This window comes from Pelodiscus sinensis, chromosome 2, assembly GCF_049634645.1.
Source record: "Pelodiscus sinensis isolate JC-2024 chromosome 2, ASM4963464v1, whole genome shotgun sequence".
In the NCBI taxonomy this organism is placed as follows: domain Eukaryota; kingdom Metazoa; phylum Chordata; order Testudines; family Trionychidae; genus Pelodiscus; species Pelodiscus sinensis.
Window position 1 is genome coordinate 224,501,788 of NC_134712.1, and position 19,937 is coordinate 224,521,724.

Below are 19,937 nucleotides of genomic sequence, written 5' to 3' on the forward strand. Positions count from 1 at the left end.
AATAAATGGACTTCTGGATAACTAAAATCATGCTGGATCCCGGATGTTACTGGACAAGAGTGTGCTAGACTAGAGAGGTTCAACTTGTACTCTCATCATACTTGTCAGGCTATGAACGTTTCTACTATTCCATTAGTACAAAACAATTAAATGTGAATTCACACACTATTCAAGCCAATGTAATTCTTGAGACATTCATCTTTATTTGCTTTGATATTTTTGTCTTAGAATATATCATTATATACTATGCTCTGATCAGAGAGGTTGCAGAAAATCAAAACCAAAGTCTTTGTTCAGGTATAAAACTAATCTAACAGCAAGTACCTTCACTTGTTCAATTGTTAAATGTGTTACTAACCTTGATACCCTTTAAACTAGATAGATGTTTAATAGATCTGTTGGGAGAAAAAAAGTAGGCATTGTAATGAACATTCTGAATACTTTTTAATAAAAGTGCACATACATACAAAAATTTGTTCAGGACTTACAATTTTCCTTCTTCCCTATAGTCATCTAATCCTTCATCATAAGACTTTGATCTTTCAGTTTTTGCAGGAGATTGACCATCCAATATACTAGGCCTGATAGATTCTGCAAATTAATCAAAATTATCAAACACTAATAGGCTTGAATCACTTTTTATATTTTGACCATTTCAAGCAATAACACATTATAAGCAGCCATATCTTCCCTACAAAGAAAACAAATTTAAAAAGAAAAAGGCTTGGTTTAAAAACAAAATGTTAAAAAACTTACCATGGTCATGGGATAGCTGACGTCGAATTAAAGGAACTGAAGATGTGGGACTGGGAGGGACTGTTGTTATTGTGGGAGCTTGAGAGGCAGATGCAGAAATAACAGCAGAAGCAGGAATATGTGCAATATCATGGTCAATACTAGGGCTACTCGGCTCATCTACAAGACAACATGCAATATATTAGCATATTAAATGGTTTAGTAAAAAGCTCAGACTAAACAGGCTGAACTTGCCTCTTCATTAATGTATCAGAAACTAATATCTTAAACATCCAGCCTTTCAAATATCAAGGACCCAATTAATTCACATTGTTAAAACATCAACTTTTCTTAATAAAAACGTGAGCCATATCATATGGACATACTTATATTAGTTACATATTTGGAATAAGAATAAAGAATGCCATAAGAGATTATACAGAGCAAGTCAGTAAAACTAGAATGTGTTGTTTTCTTATTTCATACAATGGGCACAATAGAATTTTTATGTTTAAATGTTATGCTGTTGAACAGCATGTTGTTGGTCAGAACTATACTACTAAATTCAATTGTTGATGCATAAGAAAGCTAAACACAAGATAAATGGAATACAAGTAATATTCATTGCATTAAAATTTATGCATAAGACCTGAATAAATAATCATGAAATAATAAATAATCACAAAAAAAGCTTAAAGAAGAATTTTTTGAAATGGTAACTCTTAAAAGATAGCCAAACATCCATTTAAAAACAATTCTGAAGCAATTAAGCAGTTACTCATACTTATAAGTTGCTACTTATTACCTACCAATTATATCTTCCACTAATTGCTCATATAAACGACTGCAGTCTGTACATGTCCAACACCTCACAGTCTCAAAAGCAACAAGGGTCATCATGCAATAATCCAGAAAAGCTTAAGCATTTCCATGATTTGTATATATATTTCTTGCAAGATGGAAGATATTGAAAAATCAGCCACAACAATTTTTTTTTCCAGAGACAGTATATATACAGCTCTTAAAGTACATAAGAAATACTAGGAAAATACTTCTTATTCCAATGCAGAGGTACAGTAGAACCCAATCATGAGCATGCTGCTCAACTGTACTTCTATAATTCATATGTATTCTAGGTGCCATGAATTTCAATATGCAGAGCTTCTGAAAAGACTATTGAAATCTGTGCACATTCACAAACAGAGGTTTATTCTTTGCTTTGTACGAACACAACTGCACGCACTGTATTGTGTTTCCAAGTGGTCACTAACAATTCTGTTCAAAACAGAGCTTGTACCACCACAATTTTGTTTCATGCTTACATTTTTTTAAAAGCAGAAAATTGAAGTAATTTCATGAACAAAAAGAATGATGTCTGTTCTAAAAAGCTGTTCTAACATTTTACTAATGTAAAAGGCTATAGCAGAACTTACCAATACAATTCAAAATTATGTAATTACAAAACAATTAGAAGTAAAAGTTAATTTTCCTTAAAAGTAACATTTACCTAATTTCCATGTTTTACTTACTTCCACAGCAGCTATTAGAGACATTAATAAATCACTCCCTTATTGTAGTTTGGAGGTGGGAGAAATTTAGTACAGGTCGAACTTCTGTAATCCGGCAACATCCGTCGTCTGGCATGATTTTAGTTAGTTGAATATCCATTTATCATGGATGTGGCCAAGTTTCCACAGTCCCATAAAATCTATTTAATAGCCACCAGTCCTGGCTTTGAGTGTTCTGTGCTGTTATTTAGCTATAATTTACTCCTAAATATCCTCTAAAAGCCCTGTAAGCAGTGGAAGTGTAGGCAATGCTGCTAGACAATGACCTCCCATGGTTCGGCAAATTCTCTGGTTTGGCAATGGTCAGGTCCCCAAGGGTGCTGGACTAGAGAGGTTCAACATGTAATTACTTTCCTATTTTTTTTCCAGAACTACAGCGTGCACGCACGCACGCACGCCTCTTTTCTTCCTTTTCACTACGCTGTGATCATCCTTTCCAACAGCAAATCCTGAAAAATCCTTTAGTCCAGAATACTAGAATAAAGGGTATATACTCTGAAATGATTGATTCTAATGCTATTTCCTTTAACTGGTTCTTAACATGTAAATTGGGAATGCTCAGCTTGTCCCCCCTCTTTTAAAAAAAAAAAAACCCATGAGGTTCAGTCAGAATGCAATAATCCCTTTTATCATAGGCTAGAAACGCTGGCATTTGCAATGCATCTATTCAACCTACAAATACTGAAGTGTTACTCGATGCTCAGGATACTGCCTGATTTCCCACAGTATGTGGTATTTTACTCATGAACTATGTTGACAAAAAACACATCACAAACGTCTAAGATCCCATGATAACAGCAATGATTCATACTTTACTAATTTTCATAATAATTCAACTTTAATATTTACTTTTTACTAACTTTAAATGGCTCAAACACACATTTCAAGGGGTAATGAAACACCACCATGAGAAATCATTTGAAACAATTTTATAAAAAATAAACTTTAAAAAGCAACAGAATTAAAAAAAAATAATCTGTAAATGCAAGGTATGAAACAATCAGTTGATCCATTCAGCTTTCAATGAAAGTAGTGCTCAGTAAAACATGTTGACAGCAGAACTCTTGCACTGTTTTTTAATGTAATTTATGAAATTGTAGCTCAAAGTCTATAGGTGGAGCAGCAGCAGAATGGACAAAGAATGTGGAGAGAATGAAAGAATTTTTGCAAAGTTACTATTTATTTTCCTACTTTTTTCAGTATTCATGGAAATTTTTCAATTATATACATATGAGAAGATTTACCCAGCTTTGCTCTGGTCATTAACTCAGTTAATTTTTGTTTTTCTTCATTTAAATCATTAATCAGGGTTGGGGCTGGGGATGCAGGCTGTCCCAGGGGGAGAGGACTATACTAGCCCTCTATAGGGATGTTAAATATACATTAACTAACTAATTGACTAGTCGATGAATTTTCCATTGACTAGTTGATAAGCGGGGGAGCTGCAGTGGGGTTAGCTCCCGGTCCTGAGAGCTAACCCCACTGCGGCTCTGCCATACATTTAAAAAGCAGAGTCTTAACATCTGGAACTGGGCATGAGCCAGGAATCAGCTGATTCCTGGCTTGTGCCTGGTCCCCGCTACTCCCTGCCCCACTTTTAAGCCGGTTTTCCCCAGAACTGGCTCCTGCTCCCCCCAACTTGCTCCCTCTGTTAGAGGCAGCAAGGTGGGGGAGGGGAAGTGACTAGTCGAGGGACTAGTTTGACTATCCAATAAATTTTGGTTATCAGATAGTCGACTAATTGCTCTCATCTCTAGCCCTCTCTCACCATAGCAGACTGGGGCCAGGGGAGAAGCGCCTCTCCAGTGCTGCTGCAGCTCAATGGAAGGGGTGTACATCCGCCAGCTGGAGCAGGTCCAAGTTTGTCTGCCCCCTGCACTCCCCAGCCAGAGATAAGTGCAAACTGCACTTTTCCCTCATGCACTGACAAAGGGGAACAGCCAGCAACGTCCCTGTATGAATCCGGGGGGAGGGGAGAAAGAAGCTTCAGTCCCCCTTCCCTCCCTAAATGGCACCCAGGAGGTGAGAGGCTCAGGGTTGGGGCAGTCCTAGACATGGGAGGGTATGTCTCCCACTAGCCCTTTCACCTGCCTGGCGATTCTGTCTTTCTTCTGTATGGTTTTATGAGACGCAATCCCATTCTAGTCCATTTTCCTGGCACAATTGAACCCTTTCTTTACTTTCAGTTATAAGAGGAATCTATATACCATATTTGGTGATACTAGCTTTTACCATTTTGTAGGAATTCTTGAACAGACAGACAAACTCTCAAATATATAGTAGATGAAATAAGCTGGTCCTCTCCATTGAGCTCAGGACAATCTTATGGGATATCTGGCTACATTAATGCTCGTTACTTTCAATACTAAAGCCAATGTTGTTGGCATATGTTTTACCATTATAGTACTTTCAATACTAAAGCCAATGTTGTTGGCATTTGTTTTACCATTATAGTACTTCTGTATGTCACATCACTCAGAGCAGTGACACACGTTCTTGGGAGATTTTTCTCATGCTAAGCATTTAGATGCCTCTATACAGAGTGAGAAAACAGTAGTGGGGAATCATAAAACCATAGGCTTAGAAGGGGCCACAATAGTCATCCAGTTTAAGTCCTGCCAAGATGCAGGATTTCTTGTGTCTAAACCATCCAAGACAGAAGGCTATCCAGCCTCATTTGAAAAGCTTCAGTGAGGGAGCTTCCATGACCTCCCTCGACAGTCTGTTCCAGCCTTTGCTCATATGGATTGCATTTCATCTCTGATCACTTTCGTCACTCGCCTTTAGATCCTTTCCACTTTCTCTACATTAGTAAACTAGTAAGTAAGCCAGTATGGCCAGGTATGCTGTACCATTAAGTATTTATTACTGGTATGCTATTGGGATTTTAATGGGTAACCAGTTAACTGGGTACCCAAGGAGCAGCCCGCCACGGGTGGAGGGCTGCTCCAGCAAGGCTGGGCCCCTGTGCAGGGCTGCCAGCTCCCAATATCAAACCAGCTGGTGGCACTTAGAGAGCATGTTCCACATTTTAAACATATAGTGACTCGGTTCCAAGAATTACTTCCCTCAGCCTCAACAGGAGTTTGCTACAGTCCTAGAAGATGACAGAACTGTGGCTCGAACCTCCCTCCAGGCCACTCTGAGCTTGGCCAATTCGGCAACAAGAATTGTAGCCAGTTATCACTATGTGGTGCAGCTCATGGCTGCGAGTCTGTGGGATCTCAGCAGAAGTCCAGAATACTATCCAGGATCTTCTCTTATTATAGACAGTCACTTCCCATTCTGTATGTGTGAAACAGGTTGTTCCTTCCCAAGTAGAAACTCTGCATTTGTCCTTATTAAACTTAATCCTATTTACCTCAGACCATTTCTCCAGATCATTTTGAAGTATGATCCTATCTTCCAAAGCACTTGCAACCCCTCCTAGTTTGGTATCATCTGCAAACTTAATGACTGTACTCTCTGTGCCAATAGCTAAATCATTGATGAAGATATTGAACAGAACTTGCCCCAAAACAGACCTCTGCAGAACCCCACTTGTTATGTCCTTCTAGCAAGACTTTGAACCATTAATAATTACTCTTTAAGAATGATTATACAACCAGTTATGCACCCATCTTATAGTAGCCTCATCTAAGTTGTATTTCCTTAGTTTATTGATAAGAAGGTCACGCAAGACCATATCAAATGTTTGACTAAAATCTAGGTATACTACACCCACCACCTCCTCCTCATCCACAAGTCTTGTTATCCTATCAGATTGATTTGGCGTGATTTGTTCTTTACAAATCCATGCTGCCTGTTACTTACAACTTTATTATCTTCCAGATGTTTGCAGATGAATTCCTTAATTACTTGTTCCATTATCTGCCTTGGCACACTAACTGTTCTGTAGTTTCCTGGGTTGTTGTTATTTCCCTTTTTATAGATAGGCACTACATTTGCCCTTTTCTAGTCTTCTGGAATCTCTCCCAATTTCCATGACATTTCAAAGTTGATCGGTAAAGGCTCAGATATCTCCTCTATCAGCTCCTTAAGTATTCTGGGATGCATTTCATCAGGCCTGGGTCCTGGTGACTTGAAGACATCTAACTGTTCTAAGTAATTTTTAACTTGTTCTTTTTTTATTTTAACTTCTAAACTTATCCCACTTCCACTAGAATTCACTGTGTTAGTCATCCCATTAGCATCAATCTTCTTGGTGAAAGCCAAAACAAAGAAGTCATTAAGCACCTCTGCCATTTCCAGGTTTCCTATTATTGTTTCTCCCTCTTCACCAAGCAATGGGCCTACCCTGTCCTTGGTCTTCCTCTTGCTCCTAATATATTTGTAGAATGTATTCTTGTTACCCTTCATTTCTCTAGTTAGATTTAGCTCATTTCATTGCCTTTGCATTTCTAATTTTGACCCTGCTTACTTGTGTTATTTGCTTATATTCATCGTTTGTAATTTAACCTAGCTTCCTCTTTTTATAGGACTCTCCCAGGGCTGCTGCCACTCAGAATCAGAATGCTCCTGCTCATGGCTGCTGCCACCACTGGCTACAAAATTCTCCTGTTCCCAGGGCTGGAGCCGCTGCTGCTGCCACCATCACCAGCCACAGAACAATGTAGGCCCTGGGTCTGCTGCTTGATTTTTAGCCTATGTAATTTCTCCTTGTTATCTTATCATACTTTCTATCTCTCCTACACAGTGGAATAGTTTGTTTTGGGGACCTTAATAATGTTCCTTTGAAAAACTGCCAACTGTTTTCAGTTGTTTTTCTTCTTGGTCTTACTTCCCATGGGACCTTACTTACCTGCTCTCTGAGTTTACGAAAATCTGCCTTCCTGAATTTCATTGTCTCTATTTTGCTGTTTTCCCTTCTACCATTCCTAGAATCACGAACTCTATAATTCATGAACACATTCACCCAAGTTGACTTCCATTTTCAAGTTTTAACCAGTTCCTTCCTTTCTGTTAAAATAAAATCTACAACAGTATCCCCCAGTAGCTCTCTCAACCTTCTGAAGTAAAAAAATTGTCTCCAATGAAGTCCAAGAACTTATTGGATAACGTGTGCCCTGCTGTGTTAGTTTTTGAACATATGTCTGGATAGTTGCACATATGTCTTTCTTGTCTACTGCTGAAAACTGAGATATTTTCAGAGAACTGTCTATAATTCCAAGATCTCTCTCTTGAGGGGTAACACTTAATTTAGACCCCACCACTTGGTATGCTGTGTAGTTGCAGTTATGTTTTCCCAGTGTTCATTACTTTGCAGTTTATCAAAATTGAATTTCGTCTGCTGTGTTGTTGCCCAGTGAGCCAGTTTTGTGAAATCCCCTTTGTAATTCACTATAATCTTCTTTGGACTTAACTCTCAAGTAGTTTTGTATAATTTTCAAATTTTTCCACCTCACTATATACCCCCTTTTCTAGAATATATGAGGACATTGAACAGTACTAGTCCTAGTACATATCCTTGCACAAGACCACTATTTATTGATCTCCATTCTGAAAACTGACCATTTATTCCTATCCTTGTTAATCTTTTCCCAATGAGAGAATCTTCCTTCTTTTCCCCCTTGATTGCTTACTTTGTTTAAGAACAGTTAGTGAGGGATCTTGTCAAAGGCTTTCTGAAAGATGATGTACATGACATTCATTCATTCACTAGATCCCCTTTACCCACCCCTTCAGGGAAATGATTAGTGAGGCATGATTTACCTTTACAAAAGGCATGTTGACTCTTGCCTAACAAGTGATCTCTGTAACATGAGGTACTGCATTATCCTCTAGTACAAAATTTAAATAAAAAAAAGATAAGAGTAACAAAAATAATTAAAAAAATCTTGATAGCAATCCCATTGTCTGTCTGGGACAAGGCCCTGAGACCAAAAGGGGCCATAGAGAAGTCCCCCAGAGGCTAGAGTGGCCAAGAGAAACTGGCCAATCAGGGGCCAGGGAGAACTGAAAAGGGAGCTGCAAAACACAACATCAGTAAATGGCAGAACTCATGCAGACCTGGCTGACTGAGGAAGCTGTCTCTAGGAGGGGAAGCCCTGGAGGCAACATTCTGTCTGACTGGGGAACAGACTGAGAAGGGAGATGGAGATTTGAGATAAAAATGCTGACCTAGGGGCAAGGGTGGTCTCCAACAGGGAAAGCCCGGGAGGCACCACTCTCTGGGTACGTCTAGACTACATGCCTCTTGCGACAGAGGCATGTAGATTAGGCTACCGGACATAGTAAAATGAAGCGGCTATTTAAATAATCGCCGCTTCATTTAAATTTACATGGCTGCCGCGCTGAGCCGACAAACAGCTGATCAGCTGTTTGTCGGCTCAGCGCGATAGTCTGGACGCTCCCCTGCCAACATCAAAGGTATTTGTCGACCACCCAGGTATGCCTCATCAGCTGTTTGTCGGCTCAGCGCAGCAGCCATGTAAATTTAAATGAAGCGGCGATTATTTAAATCGCCGCTTCATTTTACTATGTCCGGTAGCCTAATCTACATGCCTCTGTCGCCAGAGGCATGTAGTCTAGACGTACCCTCTGAGTGGGGAACAGGCTAAAAGGGACACTGGCAGAGGGGACTGGGATGGATCCCTGCTAGAAGTATACCACAGAAGGGGGTTGAGTATTTCACAGTGTGTGTAGTGGCCTGTGTAGTCAAAATGGCTTTTAAAGTGACAGAGCAGGCAAACACACTCAACCAGATGGGGGGCGCTCACAGGAGGGGAGTGTCACCACGTTACACTATCATAATATTTGGAGGTGAAGTACCCAGCTACAATACTGTAAGCTTGAAGGCCAAAATAAAAATGGTCTGAACTCTTTTCCATAAGATTGGCATTCTTGTTCTCAAATGAGGTAAAAGGGAAGCAAACTATACCCTCCTGGTTAAACCTCATCATATTACTAAACCAGGTTATAAAAGGAAGGCAGCTTTATTGAGAATAGTAAAATAATTCCTTTCTTGCAGCATTATCTGGCACCACTCAAATGAAATGGCTAAGAGTAACTAGAAGAAATATTTGTTTTAAAAAGCAATGTTTTTATTTCAAAAACTTCATTAAAAAGTTATTTATAGGAAACAGGAAAATCTATAATTATGCCAACTATTGTGTCTCTCTCCAATGGTACAAGCATGACCCATTTATTCCAACACAATAAAAATGTCCTTCCTTACTCCCTGACCAAAGCTAAATTTGGAATAAGTTATTCAAATAAGCTGTGTATTGTCCATTCATCTTGTTTTCTAAGTCGTATACAAAATTAAGCTACTTTTAGAGATGTGCAGAACTTAAGTAATCTCATTTGTAGCAAACTGTGCATAGCTCTAATTACTTTATCATATTTTCAAGCTTATCCCCAAGACAAGTAGGCTTTTAAGTCAGCCTATATCAAAACCTTTCCTTTGTTATGAAGCTGTGATGTAATTATTCTTTTTCTTTTAAGCTACAGTATCGTGACAGTCTAGGTCAGCGATGGGCAACAAAAAGGGAATGAGCTGTATGAGTGGCCCTCCATCTCAGTGGGCCACAGCAACCCACAGCCACCTATGGCCTAATGGTTCCTCCTTTCTGCCTCTGTCCCCCCTGCACCTCTAATGCACTGGTGTACCAGTCCTGAACTTCCTACTCCTCCAGTCTCCCTCACAGTATTTTCTGAATGCATGAATTTCCTGATTCGCACCCCATCCCTGCTCCTCCCCCTCCTTCCCAGAGCTGGAATACCACAAATCAGCTGTTTGTGGCTGTTCAAACTCTGGGAGAGAGCAGGAGGTGATCAGATGATTCATGCACTCCGAAATTGCTGGAAGGAAGGAGTAGGAAGTGCTGGACTCCAGTGCCCCAGTGTATGAAAGGCGTTTGGAGGAGGGGAGCAGACAACAGGGTCCACCAGCAGAGCCCCAGTGGCCCTTATACAGCCCGTGGGCCACAGATTGCCCTCCCCAGTCTATCTTATTACCCTTAATACAGATTTAATTTAAGCCCCGTGCACCATTTTTAGGTAAAAAGTCTCAAACAAGTGACAGTGACATGTCATGATTAATCATTTTAGGGTTTTTTTGCACACCCATTACCCACCACTCCTCTTATAGTAAAGCAGGGGTGGGGAACCTCAGGCCCGCCTGGATCTGGCCCCTAAGGCTCAGGGTCCCCTCGCATTGGGGAGCCCACTCTGGTGCTCCAGCCCCACACAGACTGGGGCAAACAAAATCTAGTAGGCTGGGCCCCTTCAGGCTCTGGTGTGCCTTGGGGAATACTGGAAGTGTCTTTCTCCTTCTGAGTTGGGGGCCACGTTAATGAGGTGATGGTTTTTTCCTCACTTGTGTGCATGCCCCCCAACTGATTTTTCTGTGGGTCAGCAGCTCCTGATCCAAAAAAGGTTCCCCACTCTTGTGGTAAAGGATCAGTGGGGATGGGGGGGGGGGGGGGGGGGAGAAATAGGTACAAACTATTTTTCCTCCTTTCACGAACTTGTTTTTAGTGCTTTCTTTCTTTTTATCTTTCTAAGTATTTTTCCTCAGACCTGAAACCATCACTACCACATATACTCCTCCCTTTCTCTCCGTGCACAGAATTGTTCCTTCTGTTTCAGCTGTACTGCAGCTGTTACTTACAAACTATTCCTTCCAGAGCCGGTGAAAGGGTGTGCACCTTCAATATATCCATGAAAGTGCTTGTGCACAAAGAACTGTCAATGCACAAAGCAAACCAACCAATGAGTAATTAAAGAAGAAAACTGTTTCTTTCAGTTACAGTAACATCAATGGTTACTTGTAAAAGTAAGTACATATGAGATTTCCAGTTGACAGTATCCTTTTAAGCACTTGCAGATGGCTGATCAATCTACCAGACTGAAAAATTAAAACCCATCTTCTTTCTTAAAAACAAAATATGATTAAAGCTTATTTTACATCATTGTCTGCCAAGTGACATAAGAGACAGCGAAAATGAATCAGCAAGCAAACTAGACTAGTGTGGTGTGACAAGCAGAATGTTGAAACAATCTATTCTTGTTAAATATGTTTCAACAAGAAATATGACAAGTATATTTGATTTTTAAAATAAGACTGCACTTTCTTACAATACACAAACCTTTATACACAGGAAAGGTGAGCTTTGAGTATTGTGTATGCACACAAACATGCAATACAATTTAAACCAGAGATTCATAACCTGCAAAAGGTCAGGACAGTTATACTTTTCCAATTCAATTAGCTGTCAAATTAGGTACCCAGTGTTAAGATAAAAATAACTATTTTATTACAATATCACCTAGGAACTCAATGGAGATCAGGGACCTGCAGTTGTAGGCAACAGACATACAGAAAGTAACCCCCAGAATGTTGACAGCCTCAAGGACTGAACCTGTAAAGATTTATATGATGAGACAGAGGGCAGTAGAAAGGCAGAGTATAAATTATTCCATATTGCAGAGAGAAAACTGAGGCACAGACATTAATTCATTTGCCCAAGATTACATAGGAAGCATTTGGCAGAGCCAGGAAACGAACTGAGATTCTCTAAAATCTCTGACTCAAATTAGAAAATCTTCTAGTCCTAGAGTGTGCCTAGACTCCAATTAAAAACTCACAGCTGGCCTGTGCCAGATGACTCAGGCTTGAAATGGGCTCTTTAATTGACATGAAGACTTCAGGCTCAGGCTGCAGACTCAGCTCTGGGACCCTCCTACCTCCCAGGGTTCTAGAACCTGTACTCTAGCCTGCATGCAAATGTCTACACGGCAATTAGACCCTTAACCGAGCTAGGGATGTTAAATTTTGTTTAATCAACTAATTGACTAGTCAATGGAATTTCCATTGACTAATAGGTAAGCACGAGAGCCACAGAGGGGTTTAGCTCCCAAACCTGGGACCTAACTCCGCTGTGGCTCTGCCTTTTAAATGTATTGAGCCATCAGACTCTTCATACATTTAAAAGGCTGAAGCACAGCCGTGTGTGTGTGTGCGCGCGCGCGAGTTCGGACAGCTGATTCCCAGGTCCTCCCTGCTGCACACCAGCCTTAATACATTTTAAAAATCAGGCTCTTAATACATTTAAAAGCAGAGGTGCAGCATCTGGGACATTATTGGGGATAATAATTTAATACATGTGGTCACAAATCATATTCTAACAAATACATATTTAAACAAGGCCTATTCTATGATTTAAAAGTTTTACAAGATGCCATATTTTCTCTATAATGTAGAATCTTAATGATGTATTTGTGTATAGATGGATTTTTAAAAGTAGTTTTAAGTTGGCTTATATGCAGAGGACTCAAGAGCATAGGCAGCACACACAGAATAATTACACTTATGTTCAAATCCACAGAATTACAACCAAGTAGAGGTGGGAAAATTCTATTTATTCAGTTTTACAGAGTTTATGAATTCTACACCTGATATTATATTATAGAATGTGTTTTGTTTATTTAACATGTCCCCTCAGTAATTCATGTAAAAATCAGCACAGTAATTTTGGTTACTCAACACTAAAATGCACTTGGGAAAGGGAATGGTGGGAAGCTGAGAGAAGGTGAGCAAGATGAAATTATGCTGACAAACACGAAGAACTCAAACAACTGACAAGAAAACTAGATTATTTTCATTGGTGGGACAATAATACAGTCACAGACGTTTTCCTGGAAATGAGGCAGCACACACTTGTATTATTTAGGCAATCACAATAAATACGGAGAAGACCAGTTCCATCTACTGCACACAAAATATTTAAAATCACAAATTGTTTCTCAGTTTCCTCATAATCAATTAATACAAAATTCCCACAAAAGGAACAGTTATCTTACCTTTTACATGTAATTTAACTATTGAACTCCTAATGGAGTTTGATGTATATTTTGTAAAAATGCAGCCACAAAACCATCAACAGTTCATAAAAGATCAGTTGTACTTATAAATGTACATACTGCTAAAAAACAGTTCAATTCCAGCCACTGGATATTGTTATACCTTTGTCTGCTAGATTGAGAAGCCCATTATTAAATATTTGATCCTTTTTTAGGTAATTACAGACTATAATCAAGTGACTCCTTACACTTCCTGTTAAACTAAATGGACTGAGCTCCTTAGTATATTGCTGAAAGGCATGTTTTCTAATACTTTAATCATTCTTGTGGCTCTTCTCTGAATGCTGTTCAATTATCATAGAATACTAGAACTAGAAGGGACCTCAAGAGATGAAGTCCAATTCCCTGCCCTCATGGCATGACCAAGCACCATCTAGATCATCCCTGATAGATATCTATCCAACCTACTCTTAAACATCTCCAGTGATGGAGATTCCACAAACTCCCTAGGCAATTTATTCCAGGTTTAATCACCCTGACAGTTAAGTTTTTCCTAATGTCCAACCTAAACCTCCCTTACTGCAGCTTAAACCCATTACTTTTGTCCTATCACCAGAGGACAAGGAGAACAATTTTTATCTCTCCTACATCTAACATCCTTTTAGATACTTGAAAACCGCTATCATGTCCCCTCTAAGATGTCTCTTTTCCAAACTACCCAAACAATTCTTTCAGTCTTCCCTCATAGGTCATGTTTTCTAGACCAGTGTTTCCCAACTTTTTTTTTTTTTTTTTAATAAAGTACCCCTTTAAAAAAAATTATAAGTACCCCCAATACCAACAGTTTTCAGACAATTTTTTTTTCTACCATTGCAACACATTTGTTTAAACTTAATCGTAGCCGGGCAGGCAATGAAATTTTTGGGTGTAAAAAGCACAAAAATAATAAAGCGCTATAAAACCTAACAAAAATTCCGTTTTCTCCCAACTTCAGGGGCTCGTCTACACTGGCCCCTTTTCCGGAAGGGGCATGTTAATTTCATGAGTCGTAGTAGGGAAATGCGCGGGGGATTTAAATATCCCCCGCGGCATTTAAATAAAAATGTCCGCCGCTTTTTTCCGGCTTTTAAAAAAGCCGGAAAAGAGCGTCTACACTGGCCCCGATCCTCCGGAAAAAGCGCCCTTTTCCGGAGGCTCTTATTCCTACTTCAAAGTCCTACTGAAGTAGGAATAAGAGCCTCCGGAAAAGGGCGCTTTTTCCGGAGGATCGGGGCCAGTGTAGACGCTCTTTTCCAGCTTTTTTAAAAGCCGGAAAAAAGCGGCGGACATTTTGATTTAAATGCCGCGGGGGATATTTAAATCCCCCGCGCATTTCCCTACTACGACTCATGAAATTAACATGCCCCTTCCGGAAAAGGGGCCAGTGTAGACGTAGCCCCGTTGTATTGATGTAGCCCCCAGACTTCCCTCAAGAACCCACTAAGGGTACTCATACCACTGGTTCAGAAACACTGTTCTAGACCTTTAATCATGCTTGTTGCTCTTCTCTGGACTGTCTCCAATTTCTCCACATCTTTCTTGAAATGTGGTGCCCAGAACTGGACACAATATTCCAATTGAGGCCTCATCAGTGCAGAACAGAGCAGAAGAATGACTTCTCGTGTCTTGCACCTGTTAATGCATCCCAGAATCAGGTTTGCCTTTTTTTTTCCTTTGGTGTCACACTGCTGACTCATATTTAGCTTACGGTCCGCTATGACCCCTTTCTGCAGTATTCCTTCCTAAACAGTCACTTCCAAATCTGTAGGTGTGAACTTCCAACTCCTTCCTAAGTGGAGTACTTTACATTTGTCCTTATTAAACTTCATCCTATTTATCTCAGACCACTTCTCCAGTTTGTCCAGATTATTTTGAATTATGATCGTATCCTCCAAAGCAGCTGCAACCAGTGTTCCCTCTAAGCCAGTGGTAACCAACCAGTAGATCGGAATCTACTGGTAGATCTTGGAGTCCATGACAGGTGATCCTCATTGGTTTGGCCTAGTGGCTATCAAGTGCCAGCACTTCAGCTGCTGCTCCCCCCACTGCTGCTCATCTCCTGTCCTTTGCCTTGGAGCTACTCTTCCCCTAGGGAGCCTCCTGCTTTCTGTGCAGGGCAGGGGGGAGAGAGGAGGGTGCTGATGTCAAGGTGCCCCCTCCCAACCTGCATCCTTTCACCACAAAGCAGACAGGGGGCACAACAGGGCTTGGGATGGAGTTTGCTGGCTGCTTTAGGGAGTGGGCCATGGCCAGCGCAGGGGTGAGCCTGCATTAGCCCCACTGCACCACCAACCAGGATCCACCAGAGGTATGCAGAGCCCAGCTGGAGCCCACATCCTGAACTCCTACCCCAGTCATGAGTCCCCTCCACCACCCCAAGATCTGAGCACCCCTGCATCCAAACACCTCCCAGAGCCTGTACCTAGAACCCCCTCAGCACCCCAACAGCCTGCCCCAAGAGCAGCTCAGAGCCCCTCTCATACTGCAGATCCCTTCATCCAAGACCAGAGCCTGAACCCCAATCCTCTGCCCCAGCCTGATGAAAGTGAAGGAGGATGGAGTGAGCAGGGGTGGGGGAGGAGGCGGGGCAACGGTATTTATATTTGAGGTAGATCCTGGATTGCACTTAAATTCAATGAGTGATCTCCTGCTTAAAAAGGTTGGAGACCACTGCTCTAAGCTGTGGGGCAGCACAGCTTCACAAGTGATTTATCAGCCCCACCCAGTCAGTAAGCTCTGTGCATGAACCCTGAGCCTCTGACTGGCTGGCGCTGATTAATCACCTGTGAAGCTGTGCAGCCACAGCTTAGAGCGAACACTGCTTGCAACCCCTCCCAGCTTGGTATCATGTGCAACTTAATAACCATACTCTCTGTCATCATCCATGTTATCAATATCCTTCTTGAATTGTGGATATCAGAAATGGACACTGTATGCTAGCAGTGGATGCACCACTACCAAATAAACATTTAAAATAACCTCTCTACTCATACTTGAAATTCTCATTTATGCATTCCAGGATTACAGTAACCTTTTTGTCAGAGCATTATAAAGGGAGTTAATGTTTCAGCTGATTATCCAGCATTACCCCCCAAATCTGTTTCAGAGTCACTACCTTTCAAGGTAGTCCACAATCCTTAAAACATGGTCTACACTGTTTATTCTTTTTAGCTCCACCAAAATGCACATTGTTAACTGGTGTCCAGTTTACTAACTTATCCAGATCTCTCTCAATCGGTGATGGTCCTCTTCATTACTACAACTCCCCCAATTTTTTACGCAATATGTACACTTACCAGTGATTATTTTGTTTTCTTCCAAGTCATGTAAAAATGTTAAGGAGCATAGGAACAAGAACCGATCTTGATGGGACTTCACTGGAAACATCCCTGCACAGTGGCCCCATTTATGAGGATACAGGTTGAACCACTCTAGTCCAAAATCCTGGGGACCTGACCAGACACTTTACTGAAACTCAGACAGTCAATGTCTAGCAGCATTAGCAACACTTTCGCTGCTTACTGAGCTCTTAGAAGACATTTAGCGGCAAATTAGACCTAAACAACAGCACAGAATACTGAGAGCCAGGACCAGTGGCTGTAAAACTATATGGGACCGTGGGAAACTTGGTCACACCCATGGTAAGTGGACATCCAGCTAAGTGAAATCATGCTGGACCACTGATGTTGTTAGACCAAAGTGTGCTGGACTAGAAAGGTTCAACCTGTATTTTTGAGACTTCTTAGTTAGTCACCTTATATTCCATTTACTGTGTGTCATGTTAATTTTATTTCATATGCTGATTCAAAGTGCTGTGCAGTACCAAGTCCAATGCCCTACAGAAGTCTTTTATGTGAATATTACCACCTTTATCAATCAAACTTGTAACCTCATTTTAAAAATCAAGTTATTTTGACATAACCTATTTTCTATAAACCTATGTCAATTTGCATTAATTTCATTACCTTCCTTTTAGTCTTAATCAAGTCTAGTATCAGATGCTTCATCATCTAATAGGCCATCAACTATCCAAATCATCACTATATGCCTTTTTAATATATTGTCACAAAAACTTAAGCTGTCTTCCAGAACTTCTGCAGTTTTACAAAAGATAATGGAAATCATTAATGCTAGAGGACCCTACGCCAACTCTTTTAAAATTCTTTGATAAAGTTATCTGTACCTGCTGATTTAAAAATGCCTAACATCACTAGCCTATGTTTAACATCTTCCTTAAATACTAGTGGACTGAAAAGAGTATTATTATATATGACTACATCAATACCTCCCCTCCCCAAATCTTAAAATTGTATATATAAATACATATTTCAGTGAATTTTATTTTCTTTATAAAAATCTATTAAAGAATGGACAACTGCAGCCCAACACTTACTAAATAAATCATACCTAGGCAAAAAAAGTCAGTGTACTGACAGGGCAATAACTCAAATTGTCCAAACATGAAATATATGGGGCTTCCACAACAAAAGTGTATGCTCATTATAGGGCATCAAATACTATCCAGGGCAAGCTCTCCATCTATAAAACATGATAATGAAAACAGATATACTGGTGCCTGAGTTCATTAGGACATGCTATCTTCCCTCCTTTCACATTATTATAAAAAAGGAATGTGATAGATTTGGGAGGGAAATATGCCCCTCGAAGCTAGCAGACACCGCAGTCGTAACTTCAGGAATCTCTCCCTATATCCATTTTACAAAAAAATAATTGATCTGGACAACTAGTACAGGCAGTCCCCAGGTTACATGGATCCGACTTACATCGGATCCCTACTTACAAACGAGGTGAGGCAACCCCGCACTAGCTGCTTCCCCGCAGCAGACCAGGGAGACGCGAAGCTAGCGCCCTCCTCCCCAGCAGATGAGGGAGACACAGAGCGGCTTTTCACAGGAGACACCTCAGCTTGAGAATAAAGGACTGAGGGAAGTGAGGTGTGGGAGAATAAAACTGAGCTCTGGAGAAATGTTTGGCTAGAGTTTCCCCTATAATATGTACCAGTTCCGACTTACATACAAATTCAACTTAAGAACAAACCTACAGTCCCTATCTTGTACGTAACCTGGGGACTGCCTGTAGTATGACTTACTAATTACACTGAACATATATACTTGTTTTAATGTTAGCCTAAGAGGAAATAGAATGTGCATATACATGTAGCCATCTACCTATATATGGATCTAGGTATCTAAGTAACCAGGCACAATAAGATTTTCAAATGACCAGGTTTACAAACTAACATGGGGTTATCTCTAAATAGAATACCCTCTACTCCTGGGAGCATTCTGTGCCAAAAATTTAAAAATTCTGAAAATGGTCAAAATAACATTACATAATAATGCCAGTGTTGATTATACTTTGGTAATTTATTTCAAAGTCTGTGAGCAAATATGTCTAACAATATAGACTCAAGGAGTAGAGAGTTAAAGAGATCCCTATGACAACCCAGTTCTTGCTTCTCTGCCCTGTTCCTCCATTCTAGAGCCCATCTGGGGCCAGACTCTCACAACTCCTCCCTCAGAGCCCAGCCATGCCCCCCTTAGCCCAGACACACCCACTCCTCTCTCCAATTCAGAGCCCAACCTTGCTTCCCTCTTGCTCAGACACCTGCACCCACCTTGCCCCCAGAACTCAACAGTGACTTCTATGTGCAAGCTAGGTGTGACCAGATCCTGTGACCCCTAGTGACGATGTTAGCATTGCAGCTCCCTTCTGTGATGTAAAGGGAATGCTGCAAGCATGTTAATGTCTGCAAAAATGTACACTGGGCAGTGATGCAGAATTCCCCTAGGAGTAATCCTGAACACACACATCATACCTTTAAAGGAAAACAACATATCTGGCATAAGACATTTGCTACTGTCCTTTTATTACGTGAGGGTTTTTTTTTTTTTAAAAACTAAACTGATGTTAAAAATGTGTGCATTTATTTAATTGTAAACATCATAGCCATTGAAAAAAAATCCCCAACCTGTTTTTAATTATCTGTTCTTCTCTAAATGTTATCGATTATTCACTTGAAAAAGTAAGTTTTAATGTCAAATGCATTTTAAGTTACAGAAGCACAAATTAATGTTTGAAAGGTGAAAGCATTAACCTGTAGCGGTTTTCATGCTCCTCTGCTTTAAATACACCAACATTTTAAAAATGTGTTCCTAGACCAAATAACATTACAGTCTGGAACTACACTTATTTTGCAGGCCAAGTTTTAAATCCCTGACAAAAATAGGGTTGCCAAGTGTCCGGTATTCACTCTGACAGTCCGGTATTTTTGCCTCCTGTCCGGTAAAAAAGTTCAAAAAATACCAGACACCTGAGATGTCCGGTATTTTCTGATATTTTTCCCCGGCCAGGAGGTGAAAACGCCAGGCACCTGGCAACCCTACAAACACTCAGCGCCTGGCCCTCCCCTACTGTACATTTGGCCCAGTTTCTCTAAATTAGACACAACTACAGAAGCACATACATTGGTAATGGACTTAAGTGATACCATTTCCTGGGAGACTGATACATTATCAGTCTTAATTTATTAAATACTGGTCATGCCTCTCATAGAAAAACTGAAATTTTAATTTGCTGTTGATTGATACATGAAAGAAGTGCACTTAAGAGCAAAGTAAAAATCAATTTACAATTAAATTTGAAATTATTGCAACCTATATTAAGACCTAACCTTACTATCATTTACTCAAATAATTTAAATTAAAATAACATTAATATTTATGTAGTACAGGCTGGCTGCTGATGTGTTAAAGGATTTCAAACCAC

General features: G+C 40.3%; 1 protein-coding gene across 3 annotated transcripts in view; it reads right to left on the reverse strand.

Annotated features, from left to right (window-relative positions):
• ARHGAP21 (Rho GTPase activating protein 21) overlaps nt 1-19,937 on the reverse strand; it is a 195,043-nt gene that overhangs the window by 24,943 nt on the left and 150,163 nt on the right. For all 3 annotated transcript variants that reach the window (XM_075922534.1, XM_014569653.3, XM_014569652.3), the window contains 3 exons: nt 757-915; nt 489-591; nt 359-395 (listed from right to left, as the gene is read on the reverse strand). In XM_075922534.1, the coding sequence (XP_075778649.1) occupies nt 359-395; nt 489-591; nt 757-915 (299 nt within the window). The remainder of the gene's footprint in view (nt 1-358; nt 396-488; nt 592-756; nt 916-19,937) is intronic.